This window comes from Cucurbita maxima, unplaced genomic scaffold, assembly GCF_002738345.1.
Source record: "Cucurbita maxima cultivar Rimu unplaced genomic scaffold, Cmax_1.0 Cma_Scf00005, whole genome shotgun sequence".
NCBI classification, from domain to species: Eukaryota; Viridiplantae; Streptophyta; class Magnoliopsida; order Cucurbitales; family Cucurbitaceae; genus Cucurbita; species Cucurbita maxima.
Window position 1 is genome coordinate 5,572,058 of NW_019272021.1, and position 19,177 is coordinate 5,591,234.

General features: G+C 34.5%; 2 protein-coding genes and 1 pseudogene across 2 annotated transcripts; 1 reads left to right on the forward strand and 2 right to left on the reverse strand.

The window, feature by feature from the left end:
• Positions 1 to 128: 128 nt before the first annotated feature.
• Positions 129 to 1,992, reverse strand: LOC111479735 (RING-H2 finger protein ATL52-like). The gene has a single exon (XM_023124574.1). It carries the CDS (start codon positions 1,834 to 1,836, stop codon positions 766 to 768), a length of 1,071 nt encoding a protein of 356 aa, XP_022980342.1. The 5' UTR covers positions 1,837 to 1,992; the 3' UTR covers positions 129 to 765.
• A 1,182-nt stretch (positions 1,993 to 3,174) lies between these two features.
• Positions 3,175 to 14,793, reverse strand: LOC111479686 (annotated as a pseudogene).
• A 1,244-nt stretch (positions 14,794 to 16,037) lies between these two features.
• LOC111479810 lies at positions 16,038 to 18,667 on the forward strand. The gene is made up of 5 exons (XM_023124675.1): positions 16,038 to 16,285; positions 16,363 to 16,412; positions 16,592 to 16,697; positions 16,791 to 16,849; positions 18,485 to 18,667. The coding sequence occupies exons 1-5, from the start codon at positions 16,157 to 16,159 to the stop codon at positions 18,534 to 18,536; spliced, it is 396 nt and encodes a 131-aa protein (XP_022980443.1). The 5' UTR covers positions 16,038 to 16,156; the 3' UTR covers positions 18,537 to 18,667.
• Positions 18,668 to 19,177: the final 510 nt, after the last annotated feature.

The following is a 19,177-nucleotide window of genomic DNA, read 5'->3' on the forward strand; positions in this document are numbered from 1 at the left end:
CCTAACTTGAAGCCATTTTTCTTCCTAATTATGATGAAATGGTATGATCAAGAGCGAACACATCTGATAAAGCATCAATCTGTCTCAGAAATGGAGGTTGAGATGCAGGCAGTGTAGTTGTCAGTATTCCTAATTCTTCTTTACTTTTACTAATTTATGCACTTTTTTTCCGTATTTTATGGATATTGTCCTTGAACTTTGTCTGATTTAGATTAATTTTGTTTATAGTCAGTATCTGACATCAGTACAATCGTTGGTGCAAGTTTTGATTTAAGAGCTCAAAACTTCACATGGAAGCGTAGTATGGAGTAGAAAATTTAAAATTTCAAACATGGAGTTTAGCAAAAGTTTCCCTCCTTACATTATGCAAAGTGAATTAGGTAGCCCTGCATAAATTCTGACAACTCTGCAGAACGCAACAAGGTGAAAGAGCATAATTGACGGTAGAAAAGTGCTAATCATTGAGACAATTCTTAGGCTTCAAATGCACACTGCCTTGAGTTTAAATCTTTATGAAATTCAATAGTTCATGATCAGTTACCCTCAGTAAAATCCCAAAAAATAAAACACTTCACTAAAGCTTCGACGAAAGTGATGCATGAGCAACATTTTTGAAGAGGCTTGTAAACTGTAAAATGTTCATTCAAAGTAAGTCCATCTAGTTTGCTAATCTTGTATGAATCTGGGTTTCTTCTGTGATTTCAACAAAATATTACAAAAATAAGAGAATTTTTGTCAAGTTTTGTACAGTTCGCATATCTACTTTCAACTGGGAATGATGCAACTCTTTCCTTTCCCATAGTTTGTAAATCCTTGTTTCCCAGTTGAAATAGATCTATTCATTCCCAAGTCATGGCAATGCTCTTGAGTAAATAATTTTGAAGATCCAATCCCCATTTGTAATTCATCTTCCTCTACCTCATCCTCACTATCTTGACTGGCTCTCAATATATCAGCAACAGAAACCTGCCCTTGCCATGATAAAGAATTCAAGGAAACTGACCTTCTATACGGCTGAACTTGATTCATTCTGTCTCTTGGCTCTGAATCTTGACAATCTGATGCAAAACTTTGCCTTCGATTCTTGGAAGAAGCATCATCATTCTCAAGCCCAGAAACAGCAGTTTCTTGCCTCACTGTTAAATCCTGCAAATCTTGAACCACTACAACAACCACTGTGTCATTGGTTCTGTGTTGATACTGAAGAGCAGATGCATTTAGGTGTTCTGTTCTTAGAATTTCTTGTGTTGGGGGTGGGGAAACATTGGTTGGTGAAATGTTGGAGCGGCAGAGAGGGCAAGTTGAGTGAGATTTGAGCCATGTGTCAATGCAAGGAAGATGAAAGGCATGGCTGCACTTTGGCAGCAACCTTAAGCTCTCATTTTCTTGAAACTCACTCAGGCAAACTGAGCAATCAGTACCTTCAACTAAGTCATCTCCTCTTTTATACTTGCAGACTGTGATGGACTTGATGAGAGCATGATCCAGGCCTGCAGGAGGAGGAGCTTGGAGCTGGTTTTCATGGCGGATGTGGGTAAGATTTTCTTCATCATCCATTTCCATGGCAGCGTTGGTGGTAGCAGCTCTGTTCCTGCAATATTTGGAGATGATGGTGTAGTAGCTTACCATAATGAAGGCGCTAGCCAAGATTCCAATGATGGCGATGATGAGAGGAGAGAAATCAGTGGCGGAATCGCCATTGCTGCCATAGCCAAAAGGTGGAGGTGGTGGAAAGATGATGTAGCACCACTGAGGACAGTAAATGCTGCAAATCTCTAAAGAACAGTCGTTGTAAGCATATGGCTGCCATTGATTTGAGTTCCCCACAGAACCCATTTTCCTCTGCCACTAGCCGATCTTGCAGGTACCCCTATCTTCTCTTTTTCATGTGTTTATGTCTAGGATAGAGAGAGAAAAAGAAGAGAGAGAAAGTGTAACAACTCAAGACCACTATAGTAGATATTTTCCTTTTTCGAGCTTCTCTTAATGTTTTTAAAATGCGTCTACTAGAGAGAAGTGCCCCCACCTTTATAAAGAATGTTTTGTTCTTCTCTTCAACCGATGTAGGATCTCGGGTGAAGAAGAAGAAAGCAAAATTGGGGGGACTTTGGATGCAAAGGGAAGGAAAGTGGGAGGAGGTAGGAAACTGTTATATCACTCATTAACACTTATCCTTTCCCTTTACTTTTGGCTTTTCAATTCTTCTCCTTCAGAAACATGTCTTGAACAAAGAAATTGTGTCAATATTAGTTTGTTGTCTAAATTCCTTGGGTTTGATAAACAAGCTAAATGAGCTCAAAGGAACAAAAAAAGAGCTCACTAAAATAAAGGCAAGAGATTCACATTTCAGATGTAAGTGTAAGTGGTCACGTGCAATCATGTGAGTACTTGACGTGGCCAGTGTTTATTGGCTTGGTGGTTGAACCAAAGGAGATTTCCAGAAATGTGCCTTTTGTAATAATAAGGGACTTAATTTTCTACCATGATCCTACTCTTTTTTTTTCTTTTTTCTTTTTTCTTTTTTCTTTTTTCATAAATTTGATTTACTTATTTATCGTTTATAAATCAATTTATCAAGGACAATTAGAATTATTCCTCTCTTTTTTCTTCCTATTTCAAGATTATCTTTATATGAATATTTTCAACCAAAATTGAATATTTGATATTACCCTACACAATCAGTTACAAATGTAATACGAGCATTCCAACACTAAAAGTTAATCAACGATTTGAGTCAAATTTTAAAATGCACACTTTCTAAATCTCCTCTATTTATAAGGGGGAACAACTTAGCTTATAGCAGATTTGTGACGGGTGCTTTTGCCTTATCATAATAAAGTCGAGAAGTATGACTCTTCAATTAGAATGTCCCAATCTCGTAATACGTGGAGCATGACATTTTTCTTTAGTTAGTCCAAGCTCCTAACCAAAAAATGCATATCTTTAATATTTATTTTATTTTTATCTTTTTTTCTTTAAGCCTCCAAAGTCACAAAATCCAACAATGGGACCAAGTTTACAGGCCATTTTTATGTGTGAAGAATGCTTTATGTCTCCACTCACTTAAGAAATGAACCAAAGAGGCCAATGACATAATTATATAATGATATTACACAAACAAAGACAGGCAATGTGGCTTTCCTTATCAAGAGACGTACCTCTTCCACAGTAAAAAAAAAAAAAAAGGGGCCATTTCATCATTTCATGTACCTATAAATAATGTTTGTACAGTAAATAACAGTCCTATTGTAACTGTTATTCTCATTCCTTCCAAGTACAATTACACCAAAATAAAACTGAGGCCTTCATCTACTAGAAGGTTCAATATGATTAAGAGGAAGAAACTAACAGGGAAGGGACTATATATGCATTTATGTCTATGAGAGGTTAAGAGGTACAAAATCAACCTTCAGGATTTATTTGATTTATTAGTTCAGACTATGATGAAACAATTTCAATTACATCTACTTTGCATAATGAATGAATGATGAATATCGACACAATATTTGAATGGCGAACGAGTCTTTTCTATGCTTTTCCTTTCCTTCTATCATCCATTGCCTGCTTCAAAAATATGTAGAATTTAGTAAAAGAACTCAAAGCATATAGATAATGATGCGTGTATGCACACGTGTGCATTTCTTTTTTCCTTTCCTTTTTGGTACTTATTATGAGCAAGAGGAATAATCAGACAACAATTTTCTAGCACCCCTCCAAAAAAAAAAAAAAATTATGCAGAGTGACAGAGCATAGTTCAACTAGTTAAAGAAATAATCAGACAACAATTTCCTAGCATGGCCCCCCAAAAAACAATTGTGCAGAGTGACAGAGCATAGTTTAACTAGTTAAAGCAGATACTCTCCACACGTGTTGAACTCAAGAAAAAAAAAAAAAGAGACAAAAAGGCATGAATTATCTAAGTAACTTTCAGAACAAAATAACATCCCCTTCACAAAACAACAAAAATTGCCTAAAACCCATGCATGCATAAAGGCATATTGTTTAGGAGAATGTTACAACAGAACAAAACCTTCATAAAAGCATGTTTTGACAACTTTTCTTTAAAGATTTTCTCCTGTTCCTTTAGTTTGTTGTTCTCAAAGATGATGTTTTTTAAAATCTCAAAAGTTATTCTTTATCCAAAATCGTGGGTTTAACACCTTTTTATAAGTTGGTTGGTCCTGATTCTCGAAAAATAATTTGAAAAAAAAAAAAAAACAGAAAACTCTTTGGAAAACAATCGCATGAAAGAACACTAAGCCTCCCAACATCTACGAGAGGAGGCTTTAGGCAGGATTATCACCCAAGCTCCATTGTTTGAGCCTTTGGCCTCCAGAGATAGTATTAAGTGTGAAATCTCTTGCAGGTTAATCGATTAGGGATCAATGGCACAGATTTGAAGAAAAAAAAATACTATCAAAGAAAAGAAAAGAGATGCATACTAGTCATAGTCCGCATCGATATACATTAAGAAATATATCAAATATGATAACTTCTTAACCGTCATTAATGGTGTCCACAAATTGATCCTTAACTAATAGATTTTGGGAAGAGAGAATACCTTGCTTTGGAACATTCTCATGGTCAACACAAGTGTATCCCGCATCCTACAAGAAAAATCAGCATCCTAGACTGAATAACTATTAAAGAAAATAGAAATAAGCTATTATTCTGAAACTAAAGACATGAGCGGGTATAATATGCTTCTTGTTGGTTATAGACAATGCTAAAGAAATAAAAAGGTCATATGATATTAAGCCTAAGGTCTATGGTTAGTCTGAGAACTTCACAAAATACAAATGAATCTGTAAGTAGAATGGGAACATTACCTAACATCATAAGCATTAAAAGGAAAAGATGATCCATCAGAACATGTCAAAACAAATTGTGTAGAAATCCCAGGAGGAATTTTCAACTGCATCCACAAATATATAATAGAAAAAAAAAGCAAATCTTTGGTTTATTCGAAAATGTAATTTAAACTTGTAGACACCATCATCAGTGAATAGACTACTAATAAAAACATACCGATAACTCCCTTGAATATTTCTCAGCAATTACAACCACTTCTGTATTTCCCATCTTAATTTGGTAACCAGACCTCCTCAAAGAAATAGATGCTGGCTCCCAATTTTCAGACAAATCAATCTGTATGAAATTCGTGGGAAAAGCAAGATGCAAATATTTAGTATATATGAGTCAGTGAAGGCCATATCCTTAATAGTACCATGTGTTTTATATTCTATTTGATAGTCAAGCTTTATTTCTTTCTACTTCCTTACCAGCCAAGAGGCTGACCCTATAACAAATAACATCATTGATGATTGATCTACAGGTTATGAATTTTCTTTTATTTATCTTTTCAGTGCGTGAGCGGAGCTTCCCTCTGTTGGCTAAGATTTTTTTTTTTTTTTTTCATCCAGATAAAAATGAAAACACAGTTTGTGAGTTATGACCTTTTACGGATCTCTCTATATTAAAATTGAAACCTGGTTGAATAGTAAGCTAGAAAATGTTTTCAAGACAACATGGGAGATAAATATAAAAGAAAATTACAGTTCAAATGAAAATAAATCCTATAAAGATAAAAAAAAAAATTCACTTTTTTGGATGTTCTAAAACTGAAGTGGCAGAGTGGGTAAGCAACTAAACTGAGGAGGCATAATAGGTAAACTACTCAAGAATGTATATATGTACCCATAATGCTTTCTTTTCAAGTATTGAATTCACCAAACATCATATTCCTAAAAAGCTTGCATTTTAATACGAAGTTAGCTGATGGCTAACATATTAGACCAAAATTTTAGATGCTAGGTGAGTACTTTTCAAAGATTTGCAGGAAAAATGGACACAATCAAATTAGATAATCGTCCAAAAACCAATAGATACCCATACAAACTTAACTAAAAAAAACACTTCTCAAGTCACAAAAATGGCCAAACCAACAAAAAGAAAAAAAGAAGGCACAAAATCAAGTAGGTAAAAGAACCATCTACATTCAACTTCAATATGTCCAAATCTACCAAAAAGCATACAAGGTAACTAGAAAAGGACTATGCAAAATAAACAAAAAAGAAAAACTAACTCATAAAACCACTAGAATGTCAACAACTAGTTACAAATCTTCTAGAAAATGGAAACCAGAAAATGGATGATATTAATTTCACACAGAGTTTTTAGTAAAGGGCTCAATCTGACAAAATGATAAATTTGAAGTTAGATTTGATTTACTCAGTATAGGACTAAGAAATAAGTACAACCACAAGGAATGAAATTTTCTAGAAGATTTACTTATATCAGATAAACCTACCAGTAAAAGAACAGTAAACGTGGCTTGACCCTTTGAAAGATACGTGTCAATCTCCAGTTGCATGTCCGGATCTATAACATAACTAATTAGAAAGCTCGGGATGCACAATAAAATAGCTGAAATATAACAACGTTAACCAACCAACGAATCAAAATAATTTATACAAGATAACGTGATAGTTTAAACATTTGTTGTTATCCAAAGGCAAGGCTTTTAAGAAAAATGTATATATTTATCTTAGAGTAATGATCTTTCGGCCCACGAAGAACTTGTTCCAACCTTCCATCACATTCTTCTCTCGGAGGTGCAGATAAACACACTGTTGTAAAATTCAATTCAGACTCGAGGCAACCACATAGCAAACATCTCATTAAGCATGATTTTGCTAAAATACGCAGGCACTATAGTCCAGGGAAGCAATTAATTTAGCAACCTCAAGTAGATACATGCAGGGTCACAACTTAGATTGATGTTTTTAAAATTTTAATCAACTTACCACATTTTATTTTGTGCTGATCATTAGCAAAAAGCTTGACCAGCTCCCCCTGATGATTGGAAAAGAATTTAGAGTAAAGAACAGGAAGACCGTCTAATCATAATAAATCACAAAGGTTTTCACAGAAAGTGATAGGGATCAGGAAAGGAGGAAACTTGAAAGAGAACTACTTCAAGTTAAATACGATAAGATAAGAAGTCAAAAATAAATGCACGATCCTAGAAGAAAACTGGATGGCCTTTCTTAATTTCAAATATTAATAGCATGTAAAAATAAAATTTCTTCACAATTCGAAGTTTTAACCTGATGGCCTTTTTCATCCATTGGTATGCACTCAACAGCAAGTAGTTTATCAACATCCAGCTCCAACAACATATTCTGGATTTGTAGCTCCTAAATCAAAAATACCATTCAAAGATCAGAAATTTTTCTAGAAGTAACTAGTAACAAAGAGTGTCAATAAAAAGGACAGAAAGACTAGAGTGCTGTTCTGGAACTATGTGATTCAACTGTGTTTCAGGACTTCAGATGATAAGAACAAGAAGATATTTTTCAGTTTACAATAAAGTCAAATCATATGCTTAATTATTAGAATATGAACATTTTATTTGTTCAGATTTTACGTGGTAGATACAACCTACTCAAACATTATCTGTTCTATAGGTTGTAAAATTATATCCTTGAGTTCTAAATTTTTTTTACAAGGTAGCTGGAGCTATCTTTTATCATTGTTTTTCATTTATTTTGTGGTGTCTTACCCTACTCATATTATGTTGAATATTTTTCAGTTCAATAATAAAGTTTTCTTCCTATCCAAAAAGAAAAAGGGGAAAAAAAGAAGAAATAAACGTAAAAAGGTCATCAGATGAATCCTGCAAAGCTGAACTCATTTCCATTACCTTCAACATACTGCCTTGTGCCATCCTCAAGATGCCAAATCCACTGACACAAATTCATATCGTTGATTCATGAACATTCCATATGTATTCTAAAATATATGTTGACCTTTATTTAAATGATAGCAGATCATGTCACCTGAAATATACAGAGAGAAGTGCCTCGAGTAGGATATCCGCATGCAAGAAGTTTGCTCCCTGGTGTGGCCTCGCCAACTATTTGAAAATTCTCAATGCTAGGTCCCTCTAATTAAAACTTCATGTGAGTATTCATGTCTAAGTACTGATTAATGTGTCGTGCATTGATCACCTTCTAAGAGAAATGGAGAACTCACCAACCATTACAGGGTGGTTATATCTCTCATCAGTTGTATAAAATTGCAAGTCTACAGCATCGTCATCAACTGGAGTGGGAAAAGCACCAGGCATCTCCCTAAGATAATATGTTTTTATAGTTGAGAGATAAAGGAGGACGTCCATAAGGTAGTGCAGGAATCACAACTTTTTTATAAAGGTGTTTGTACATTGCATCATACTTCTATGCTAACAACTAAATTCAAACTGAAAGGTAATATAGTTTTGTAACAACAGGTTTTCAGTTGAAATCAAACAAACATGGCTGCATAGTAAAAAAAAAAAGAAAAAAGGATACTCTAAATCTAGGATAAATAAAATGAACGGTTCAATGAAAATGGGCAAGGAAAAGAAAAAGAAAGAAAGAAGAAAAAACAAAATGAGTTCAAGAAAACTCTTCAAGTCTTATAGGCAGGCTTATAGTTGTTCCACGTGAAAATTGTTTGGCATAAATTTCAATAGGTACTTTTAAAAAATAAAACATTTTGTATACATTAAAAAAGTGACCACAAATTTTTGTAACACTTCCATAACAATGAGTGTTTTAGCATGGAGCCGAGAGGCACTATATTTCACGTTAGCTGGCCAAGTGATTGTCATACCATTATGATGCTCACTTTAAGATATGTTGCTCGAGTACCCTAGGTGCATTTTTGACTTAATTTTAAGACACTAAATTTATGATTGGTTGTCAGTTGCATAATTGCACGAGTGTCCATGGATAGGCTAGGAAGGTTGAAATGCCTTTTAGACCAAACCTAATTGTTTGGGATTTATATTCCTTCAACTCAAAGAACTATTAGCGAATTATGAACCCAATCCAACCCAATCATAAAATAATTCAGTTGGGTTAGATTCGGATTATTTTGGTTATTAACTAATACCTTTGTTGTAAAAAAAAACATAAAATGCCAATCTCCAAAAATATTCGTTCAATGAAATTAAAATAATATACATACATAATTTTATTCTTAGTAAAAAAAAAAAAAAAAAAAATTAGTTAACAATAAGCCCAAATGGTTTCATTCAACAAAACTAATTTAAGGTGAATCCATAAACTAACCCAACCCATGAAATTTTTATTTATATAGATCAAACCCAATTCAGAGTTTGATTGGGTTGATTGCGTACCGCTAGTGTTAGTCTAACTCAAGGCATCCACACCAGAATTTAGAATGTCATACCTGCCAGCATTGAAGAAAGGGTCTGGAGAATTGTCGTTGCTGACAGGTTGGTACATATTAGGTCTTAGACTAAAGTCTGCTGATCCTGGAATATTATTTTGTATCCTAGATGTAAACACATCTTCAGTTGTTCTCAAATGCTGCATGCAACAGGGATGAGAACTAAATGAGTGGGATATTTGTAAAAGCAAAAGGAAAACATAGTAGCCAAGGAAGTAAAGAGTAACCCTACCTCAGCTTTCGGATGAAGTTGGTATTTTGAAGTCCCCATATCAGTAATCTCTCTCTTTTGATATTGATATCCACTTTCAACGAACTTAAAATCAGTACTCTCTCTTTTTTGGTATGGATTAAACCCCCTCTTCAAATGATTATCAGCAAGCGATGATTGTTCTCCAATTTTTTCCTGTGATGAAAAGAAGCACAACTTTTATTACAGTAATTTATTAGTTTCAACTGACAGTTATTATGAGAGACAATGACATTGCTAAAAAGAAAAAAAAAATGGAGGACGAAAAGTAGAGCTGTTGACAACATTGCATTTCTGGCTTTAAGAAAATTGGTCCGAAAAACATTTATACATTTTTCCAAGCTAAAATCTTAGTGAAAAAAAAAGGGCATTTGGCAAAGTTGAATGTCTGGCTTAACAAGAAGGCAGTTCAGTAAAACGTTAATGTAATTGGATGAAAGTTTAAAAATTTTCATGTTATTTCATAAAAAATAATTTTTTTTTTTTTTTTTCAATGGAAGAGCAGTGAAATTTTGTACTATCAACATTTTCTCCCATCATTAAATATTCTGTTGTTTCTCAATCCATTTGACACAAATTTGCCATTACAACATTGTAGAGAAAAGATTTGAACATTTAATGGAGAATAAATAAATGAAGCAATAACAAAATAAATGCTAGTAGATGAAGTTGCAATCATATACAGCAGACGTTTTACTATCTTGGTTGGGCAACTTATAACTGAAGGAAAAGCAACAAATTTCAATATTAATAAGCTTACATAAGAAGTTCTGATCTTCCACTGCAACTGATCATGAAGAAGCTACAAAAATTTGAGGAAAAATAAGAGGTGACGCAAAATGAAAGAGAAGGAAGAAAGTATTACAAAAAAAAAAATATATATATATATATTCTCCTAATCTTTTGTTTTATAAGAAACAGATTTTACAAGTACATACAAAAAAAAAACCCCACAAAATGCCCACAACTACCTACGAGTATAAAAGATGTTGCAATATGTTACACAAACTAATCGATCAAATTGGCCAGTGAGTACACATTACACACTACTCCTCTGCCATCAAACACACACTCACAGAATAAACTAATTTTGACTTGGGAGCATTCTTTAATTAGGTCCAAAGACAGATTAACGCCACTGAGTGAGCACATGAATTTCATGCATTCCGCTTCAAGATTTCAAACAAATTTATTTCAAGGAATCCGTTTGGAATAAGGATATTAGCAAGATAGATGAATTGCAGAAGTCAGAATTAGTCACAAGCTTTATATGCACAGAATTTACCTTCACACTGTTAGTTATAACAGAGGCATTTATGACATGAGGCCAAATACCGTACTCTTCCAAAAGCCCAAGCAATGATGACGTGTAGTGATATCTCTCATCATCCACAGCCTATTGAGAATGAAACCACTCAAGATTGTTAGCATAAGCGGATTTAAGATACTAACAACCTATTTTTATTTTATTTTTTGAAAAAATATACTTAGTCCAAGAGGCTTGAGTTTAGTGGTATTTAGGTCCCTTAGTTTTCAAACTCAACAATTTAACCCGAGTATTGGATTTAGTAGCATTTTTTGTCACTCTGTTAGTTTTTCCATGAGTTACTAACCAATAATTTTAATAAAAATATTTTTTAAAATTTTTTAATTATTAAAGTTATATTATATAAATTTTTTTAATACTTATATTCTTTTTCTCCATCTTCTTCTTCTTCTTTTCTTTCTCCATCCCTCCTCCAAACCTTCTCCTTCTCATAGCTGTCATCGCCACAAGTCACCATTCGCTTCCAGCGTCTGTCATTGTTGACTACTACCATCGTCCACCTAAAAGAAAGTTGAGAAAGGAGGAGGAACGGAAAAGAAAAGAAGAAGAAAGAAGGAGAAGCAGACAATAGCAATGGTCGACAACAGACAATGGCAGCGAAAGGCGGCTGATGGTTATGGCAACCATGAGGGGGAGAAGATTAGGAGGGAGGGAGGGAGAAAGATATTAAAAAGTTTTTTTATTTAATAATTAAAATTAGAAGAAAAAAAATATAAGGTATCATGTTGGCTTTCCACTAATAATTAATGGAAAAACTAACTGAGGGACCAAGAATATTACTAAATCTAAAACTCAAAGCTAAATTGTTGAGTTTGAAAACTCAAGAACCTAAATGCTGTCAAACCAACCCTCTAGCACCTAAATGATACCAAACCGAACTTTAGGGACCAAAAGAGCTTCTTTTATTTTTTCTCTTTTATTTTTTCATTGCTCCCCTGTATGATGAATATGAACTAGAAGCTTTTTCTTTTTTCTTCTTTGGGTTGATATTTTTATATCTTCCCTCTTTTTGGTCAATGAATTATTACTTATTAAGGGTTTCATTTTACCATCATGCGCCCAAAAATATACAGCCTGTCAGATTGGAGAGACTGATTACAGTACGCAGACAAGTTCCATACAAGGTAATAGATGAAAATGACCTGGGAAAGAATCTAAAAACATACCTTCACTTCATTAGTCAATTTTAAGTTCACTTCCAGATCCCCTTTTCTGTATCCCAACTCATTGAAGGCAGAATTAATAGCTTCAGTTTGCTTCTCATCAACTGCCTGTTACAAAATGAGAAAAATAATTGTGTTATCCGAATCATACCGCAAAGAAACCACTTGATTAGGAGAAAGATGAAAACAGTAGCCCACACAACCATATCCAAGAACAAAGACAAACCATTCTTATATCTGAAAATTTCCTCTCCAGTGCATATTTCTCATTCAACAGTCGTAATTCCTTTCACCACAGAGACTTGTTGTGTAAGGTATAACAGATGTTGAAATAAGTGAACCATCAATATCACATGAACCTAGAGTCATCTAAGCAATTTATACCTTCAAACAAGCAACTGAAATTTGTTGACGAAGAAGCTGGATCTCCCCTTCCTGTGCTCTTACCCTTGACGACAGTTCCTATGTACAACTTCAAGATCTCTAAGATGTTGCAGACAGCTTAAAAAATTAAGACCTGAGCAAATTGTACATAGAAGGCCATACCATAGCTTCTTGGTCTTGATGACTATTGGCATTCACAACTCTTCTCAGATCATTTGAAGCAAGAGATCTTTCAAAGGTGCCTACACAAATAATTGTGTTAGTTTAGAACTTAGTGGAGGATGATGATAACGATATACACAATGCAGCTGTTATTTCAGCCATTAACCAAACTAACTTCCCTGTTTGCTCCTCCTTAAATTATCAGTTGAGACTAGGTCAAGACAACTAAAAAATAACAAGAAAAAACCTATCCAGAACTAAACCACACTATTATTTTCAGTGCCGACTTTAACCAACCTGCATTGATTTTAGAGAGAAAAAAAATGCAATCCTACCATGAAAGTAGTTCGAGTTGTCACCTTTTTTTAGATGGGATCTTGCAGTGTGAACCCCATTATCATTATGCCCCTGCAAAGAGCTATGAGTAGTCGACATCAGCTTGGAAATTCAAGTTCTTCACTTCGGCAACTTCTGATTGCATCAGCACTAACATTGTCCATCATGATAGAATCTTGCACTCTACATCATTTGATGTCCATTCACCGTAGATGGAAACATTCCACGATTTATTCATACAACTTTTGTTCATAAGATGATGATTACCATGCATCAAATGTAGGGTATGTCCGTCAATTCAGAATGATGGACAGTGAAATACTACAACACATTAAAACAACTGAAAAATACATATATATACAGACATATTTTCACTAAAAAAATGTAGCTCTTGCATGCTAGACAGTTCAGAAGAAGCGTGTACTTCCACTCAGATTATTGCAACTGATGTTGTAATGACCCAAGCCCACCGCTAGCAGGTATTGTCTTCTTCGGGTTTTCCCTTTCAAGCTTCCCCTTAAGGTTTTTAAAACACATCTGCTAGGATGAGGTTTCCACACCCTTATAAAGAATGTTTTGTTCTCCTCTCCAACCAATATGGAATCTCACAATCCACCTCCCTTCGGGGCCCAGTGTCCTCGCTGGCACACCGCCTGGTGTATGACTCTGATACTATTTGTAACGGTCCAAGCTCACCGCTAGCAGATATTGTCCTCTTTGGCATTTCCCTTTCGGGCTTTCTCTCAAGGTTTTTAAAATGCAGCTGCTAAGGAGAGGTTTCTACACCCTTAGAAAGAATGTTTCATTCCCCTCTCCACCTGATGTGAGATCTCACAGATGTCATATTAAAATTATAGAGCATATGTGAAAGGGGGAACACCTAATTCTAAAAGATGGGGAAAAACCAAAAGTCTAGAGCACAAAAGAAGACAAATTCCTAGTCCCCAATTGAAAAGGGTTTGAATGACACTGCACTAATTATTCCTCACCATCTTAAACCCCTTCTCATGAAGAAATGAAGTCCAAAAGAATTTAATGAAATACTAGTGGAGAATGTTCAATAGTAAAACAAAATTCTGGGCATTTTGATGAATCATTAACCATATGAGAAACGAAATACTCATAATGTTGACCACAGGTCAAGGAAGCACAGTAAACAAGAGGGATAAACAAACCAATAACAGTTACAAGCTGGGATTGGAAATAACAAACAACGGTTGAATTTTTAACAATTCTAAAGAAGAACTCAAATGCCTGATTCAACTCAGCAACCGGATATCAAAAGATCAGAAGGCCAATCAAATTCATACGTACATATCTCATTTTATCAGTCCAAACCAGAGAAATTATATATCCATAAACAAAGTCCATATCAGATCCATCTTCACGTGAGTAAAACACAAAACCGCGACAAAAACAAACAAATCATATTGTATTTTCACAAAGGTACTGATTCGAATCCTGGAATTCGGCTTCTAAGAGAAAAATCCCAGGCTATCGAGAAACATCAAATTTAAATAAAAACTACAAAATAATAAATAAAAAAAAATCGAACAAAAATACATTAATTAACAGTAAAATGAACAGTTAACGAAGTACCCAATGTTGTCCAATAAAAAAGTAGCGATCTCGTGCTCCAATTCTTTTGCAGGTGCGAGAGAAAAAAAAAAAAACAATGCCAAATCGAGCCGCTTAAGCGCCAAAAACAGTAAGAATGGCGGAAGAGGAAAGTTGTGGAAGTCAAATGATTGACGAGTTTCTTAAGGAAAACGAACTTCAATTCCTTCGAAATTTCTCGAATATTATAGAGAAAAATGGAACGAAAAATTATAATTAATCGATAATCGGAAGTGAAAGTCCAAATCAAAAGTCTTCTGGCCATCTATGAAACAGCGTTCAGCCGGATAAATGCAGGAAGAAGATGATTAAAAAAATAATTAAATAATTAATTTGTTCTTCTTTATGGACATTTCCTCGTCGATATTTATACCATAAAAAAAATATAAATAAATAAATAAATAAATGTGTCAAATAGTCATTTCCAAATCCACGGACTTTTATAAAATAATCATAAATAAATAAATAAATGTGTCAAATGTCAATTTTCTTCTATATAATTATAGAATAATGAATATTACATATATATGAGTCAAATATTAATTTTATTTTAAATTATTAAATTTTTAAAAATAAAAATATATATTAAATATATAATTATCAATCGTTTAATTTCTAAATTTCCATATTTGATGTTTTCATTATTAATTTTGTTTAATTTAAAAGAATTTAATATGTCTATAAATTTAAAAGATGTCAAGATTTCTGTGTAGAAATTAAAAAAAATAATAATAATAAGTTTTTTAAAATGCAATAAATATAATAATAAAAATAAAATTTTAAAAACCGAGTTTTAAAGACTAAAAATGTTCCTGGGAAGTTGGAATCCAATAAGACATGATACGTGGGCCATAGCAGGATTGAGTGGCCCAGATCATTGACTGGGCCCATTAAATAAGCCCATCACAAAGTAACCTAACCACGTGAGATATATAAACGACCATTTCCAATAAATATTGGATGGTGGCGGTTTTATTCCATAATTTATTTTTAGCTACATTGATTTTGATTGTTAAAATCATAGTTAACACTCATGACTTGATAATTTTAATATAATTAGTAAATAAATTAATTCGAAGAATAATTTAGGGAATTCACTCATTTGAGGGCCAGGTGTGGAAGATTGTTGGAAGTGATCCAACGTGTTGAGTCCCGCATGCTAATTTAGGGAATGATCATAAGTTTATGAATAAATGAATAGTCGAAGGGTTTTTGGGGAAGCCAAAAAACAAAGCCATGGACAATATCTGGCCATTGTTGAGTGTCGTGATTCCTAGCATAATGTATTCACTGACACACCAAGTAAATATTGTTCGTTTTGACTCATTACTCGTCAGTGTCACAATTTTAAAAAGTATTTTCTAGGAAAAGATTCCTACACTCCTTATAAATTAACCAATGTGGGACTCACTTTCAATAATTCTCAACAATTCTTTCTTCGAATTTAGATATTTAAAAATTCTATTGTTATGATTAGGGCCGATGAAATTAAAAGTTTTGGACATTCATTTTTTTTCATAATAACTAATAACTGAGCAACCGAAACTGTATATAAGCGTGCGCGCTTAAGCTGTTTCTACGAAGGCACTCTTGAAATCTGTGGCTTCATAGTTTTGAAATCTGAGTGAGCTAGAGAGGGAATCAATTGGAGGGCATCCGGATTTGATCCAAACAGAGATGGAAATCAACAATGCTCAGAGGAATTCAAATCCGCTCAACACAGTGAGACTCTTGTTGATTTTAGGGTTCATTTTCTCATTGCTATCTACCCATACGGTTCTTGCCAAATCTCGCCGTCCGGTCACTGTAAGTCTTGTTCATCTTCTCCGCTCGTATTTGTCTTTATCCTCACTCGATTATACTGAACCGTGTCAATTATTCAGGATGCTGAAACCAGGCAAAAGAAGCAGGACTGTTACGCCGATATTGAGAGGTGAGTGTTTCTTTCAAGCTATTTTTATTTTTTTTCTCGAATTGGATATAGTTGGAAAATGATCTGAGTAACTTTGAAATGTGATTTCTCCTTTTTTTTTTTTTCATCCTTCCTGCTTTTGATTTGATTGGAAAATTATCTGAGTAACTTTTGATTTGATTGGTTTTGAAACTTTGCAGCGGATTGTGGGGTTGGCAATGCAAATCTTCAGCTACCGAAAAGGAAAATTGTGCCCTGCGATGCCTTTCTCCTACTTGTTATGATATAGTTTATGGCAGCGATCCGGTGAGACAATTTTCTTCTTATTATCATGTGCTTGTAATTCTCTGGCTGTTCATCTTTAATTTCTAAGTCTATCGTTGGATTTGTGTAATGTAGCTCGAGGAAGGAGAGAAGGACCTTGCTAGGAGTCAAGAGTACAAGTATTGTATCTATAAGTAAGTTCGGTATTTTTGTTCAATTTTCCAGAAAAGATAGTTGAACATTTCCTATTTGAAGTATTGGTTTCCTGTCCTCATAATGTCGATCTTATTTAGTTGTAAATCATAAATACGTTGCTTCATAAGTGATTAAGCAGTTAACCCATATCAATTTCAATGCTATAAGAATCTCTGCTAATAATTGTAACCTAATCCCTTGTCTCCAAACTCATAAATGGGATAGGAGATGAGTATCAAGGTTGTTTGCTGGTTGCATCACTGTTTGGTTGTTTGACAGTTAAAATAGTCTGAAGGGATTTTGGGACTTCATCAGCTTGCACAACAGGAAGAAGATATGGGTACAAATTGGACGTTTTTGGTTGTTAGAAATTTGTTCACATTTCGTGGTGTGAAATCCCACATCGGTTGGGGAGGAGAACGAAGCATTCTTTATATGGGTGTGGAAACCTCTCCCTAATAGACGCGTTTCAAAAGCCTTGAGGGGAAGCCCGAAAGGGAAAACCCAAAGAAAACAATATCTACTAGCAGTGGGCTTGGGCTGTTACACATAGTGGCGGTTCTCCTTTCCTTCTTTCCATCGTCCACTTCATCCTCCAACCATTTAGATAGGAATTATATATATTTTTTTTTTTTTTGCTTGATTCACTAATTCATATGATACGTTCTTAATCCGAATGCCGTGTCCATGGAATAAGATTGGTTGTAAGGTGCTTCGACATTGGTGATTTTATTTGTTTGCCTTTGGATGGCTGGAAAGGAGTCTAGCCACTGCCTATATTCTAGTTGCTACTTAACTCACTGGGGAGCTATGGTTTGTAATTCACTATACATATGTAATACATCTTGAGTGCTACCAAATCAGAGAAATCCCTCCATGCTTAGAACTAAATTCGAATTTTTAACCATTCGAGAATCAAAATGGTATCCTATTGTATCTGGACTTTTTTCTCTCTCTATTTTCGGTGCTTAGAAGGAACTTAAGCAGCTCAGATGATCCAGACCATTAGCTTGATCTTTTTCTTGACCTGGTTAAATGTGTGTTCAATCATATGGGATCTAAGATGCCTGCGTATGATGGCCTTCTTCCCCAACGCAACACTTTCCAATATTCTCTTATTTGCTTTCGTTCTCTTCTACTCTTCTCCTCTTGAGCAGCAACCTGAATTTGACCTTGCGATGGGAATTTCTAACTTGACAAGGGTGTATGCGCTTTCTTTGAAATCCAAGATTCAATCTCGAAGCATCTTCATATGTGGTCTGGTGTTCGTACCAATTGGTCAGACGACGAACCGAATTAGCACTTCTCATATCAAGCTAGGCCTCTCCAGCTCCGTTTCTTGGTTATTGAGCAGTAAGCTAGAAGAATATTCTGTCTGGTTGAGCTCTCTTGCTAGATGGTTTTCAACCGCATGTCGTTTCAGCTAGATTCCTGAATCCATAGGAGACGAGTCGAGGGAAACTTCATGAAAGTACCATATGTGCATCTCGACCTAATCAACTATGCATTTGCTCATCAATTAAATTTCAATTTCAACTAATATTTGGAACTGACCTAACATTGACAATCCTTATAAGCTTTTTGTATTTGGGATTGATTGAATTTAAAGCTTTGCAACCTTTGTTTGCTTGCAGGTTGTCAATGGGGGAGAGTCTGGAGGGTATTAAGGGCTCCTTTGACTACTAATGTCTGTCTGCTTTTCTCAAGACTGTCTGTGTTATATAACTGTCTGGTGTTCCATTTTGCCCTGTTCTACTGACTGCCTTTTAACATTTGGGTCAAAGTATGAGGTACAAATCCAATCTTGAGTTAATATTTTTCTTCCTTTCCCTCTTTCCCTCTCTTTCTAAGACACCACCAGACACTAAGCGGTGTGTCAATGAGGACGTTAGACCTCTAAGGGGGTGGATTGTGAAATCTCACATCAATTGAAGAGGGGAACGAAACATTTCTTATAAGAGTGTGGAAACCTCTCTCTAACAGACACGTTTTTAAAATCGTGAGGCTAACAACGTTATGTAACGGGTCAAGGCGGACAATATCTGTCAGCAGTGAGTCTGACAACAATGAAAAGCTTGAAAGCTACTCATACATATTTCAATTCAGGAGTGAACTTTCGTTTAACCTTTGGTTAAATAGATTATAATGTATTAATGATCATGTGTATGCTCATATACTTCTTCGGGTCTTTCTATAGCTTTCTTATTTCATTACCAATTTTTTTTAGTGTTTTATAAAACCAAGCCCAATTTTAAAACTAAAAGAAATAATTTGAAAATTTTTAAAACTAAAAGAAATATTTTGTAAAATCCTAATTTTGTTTTTTG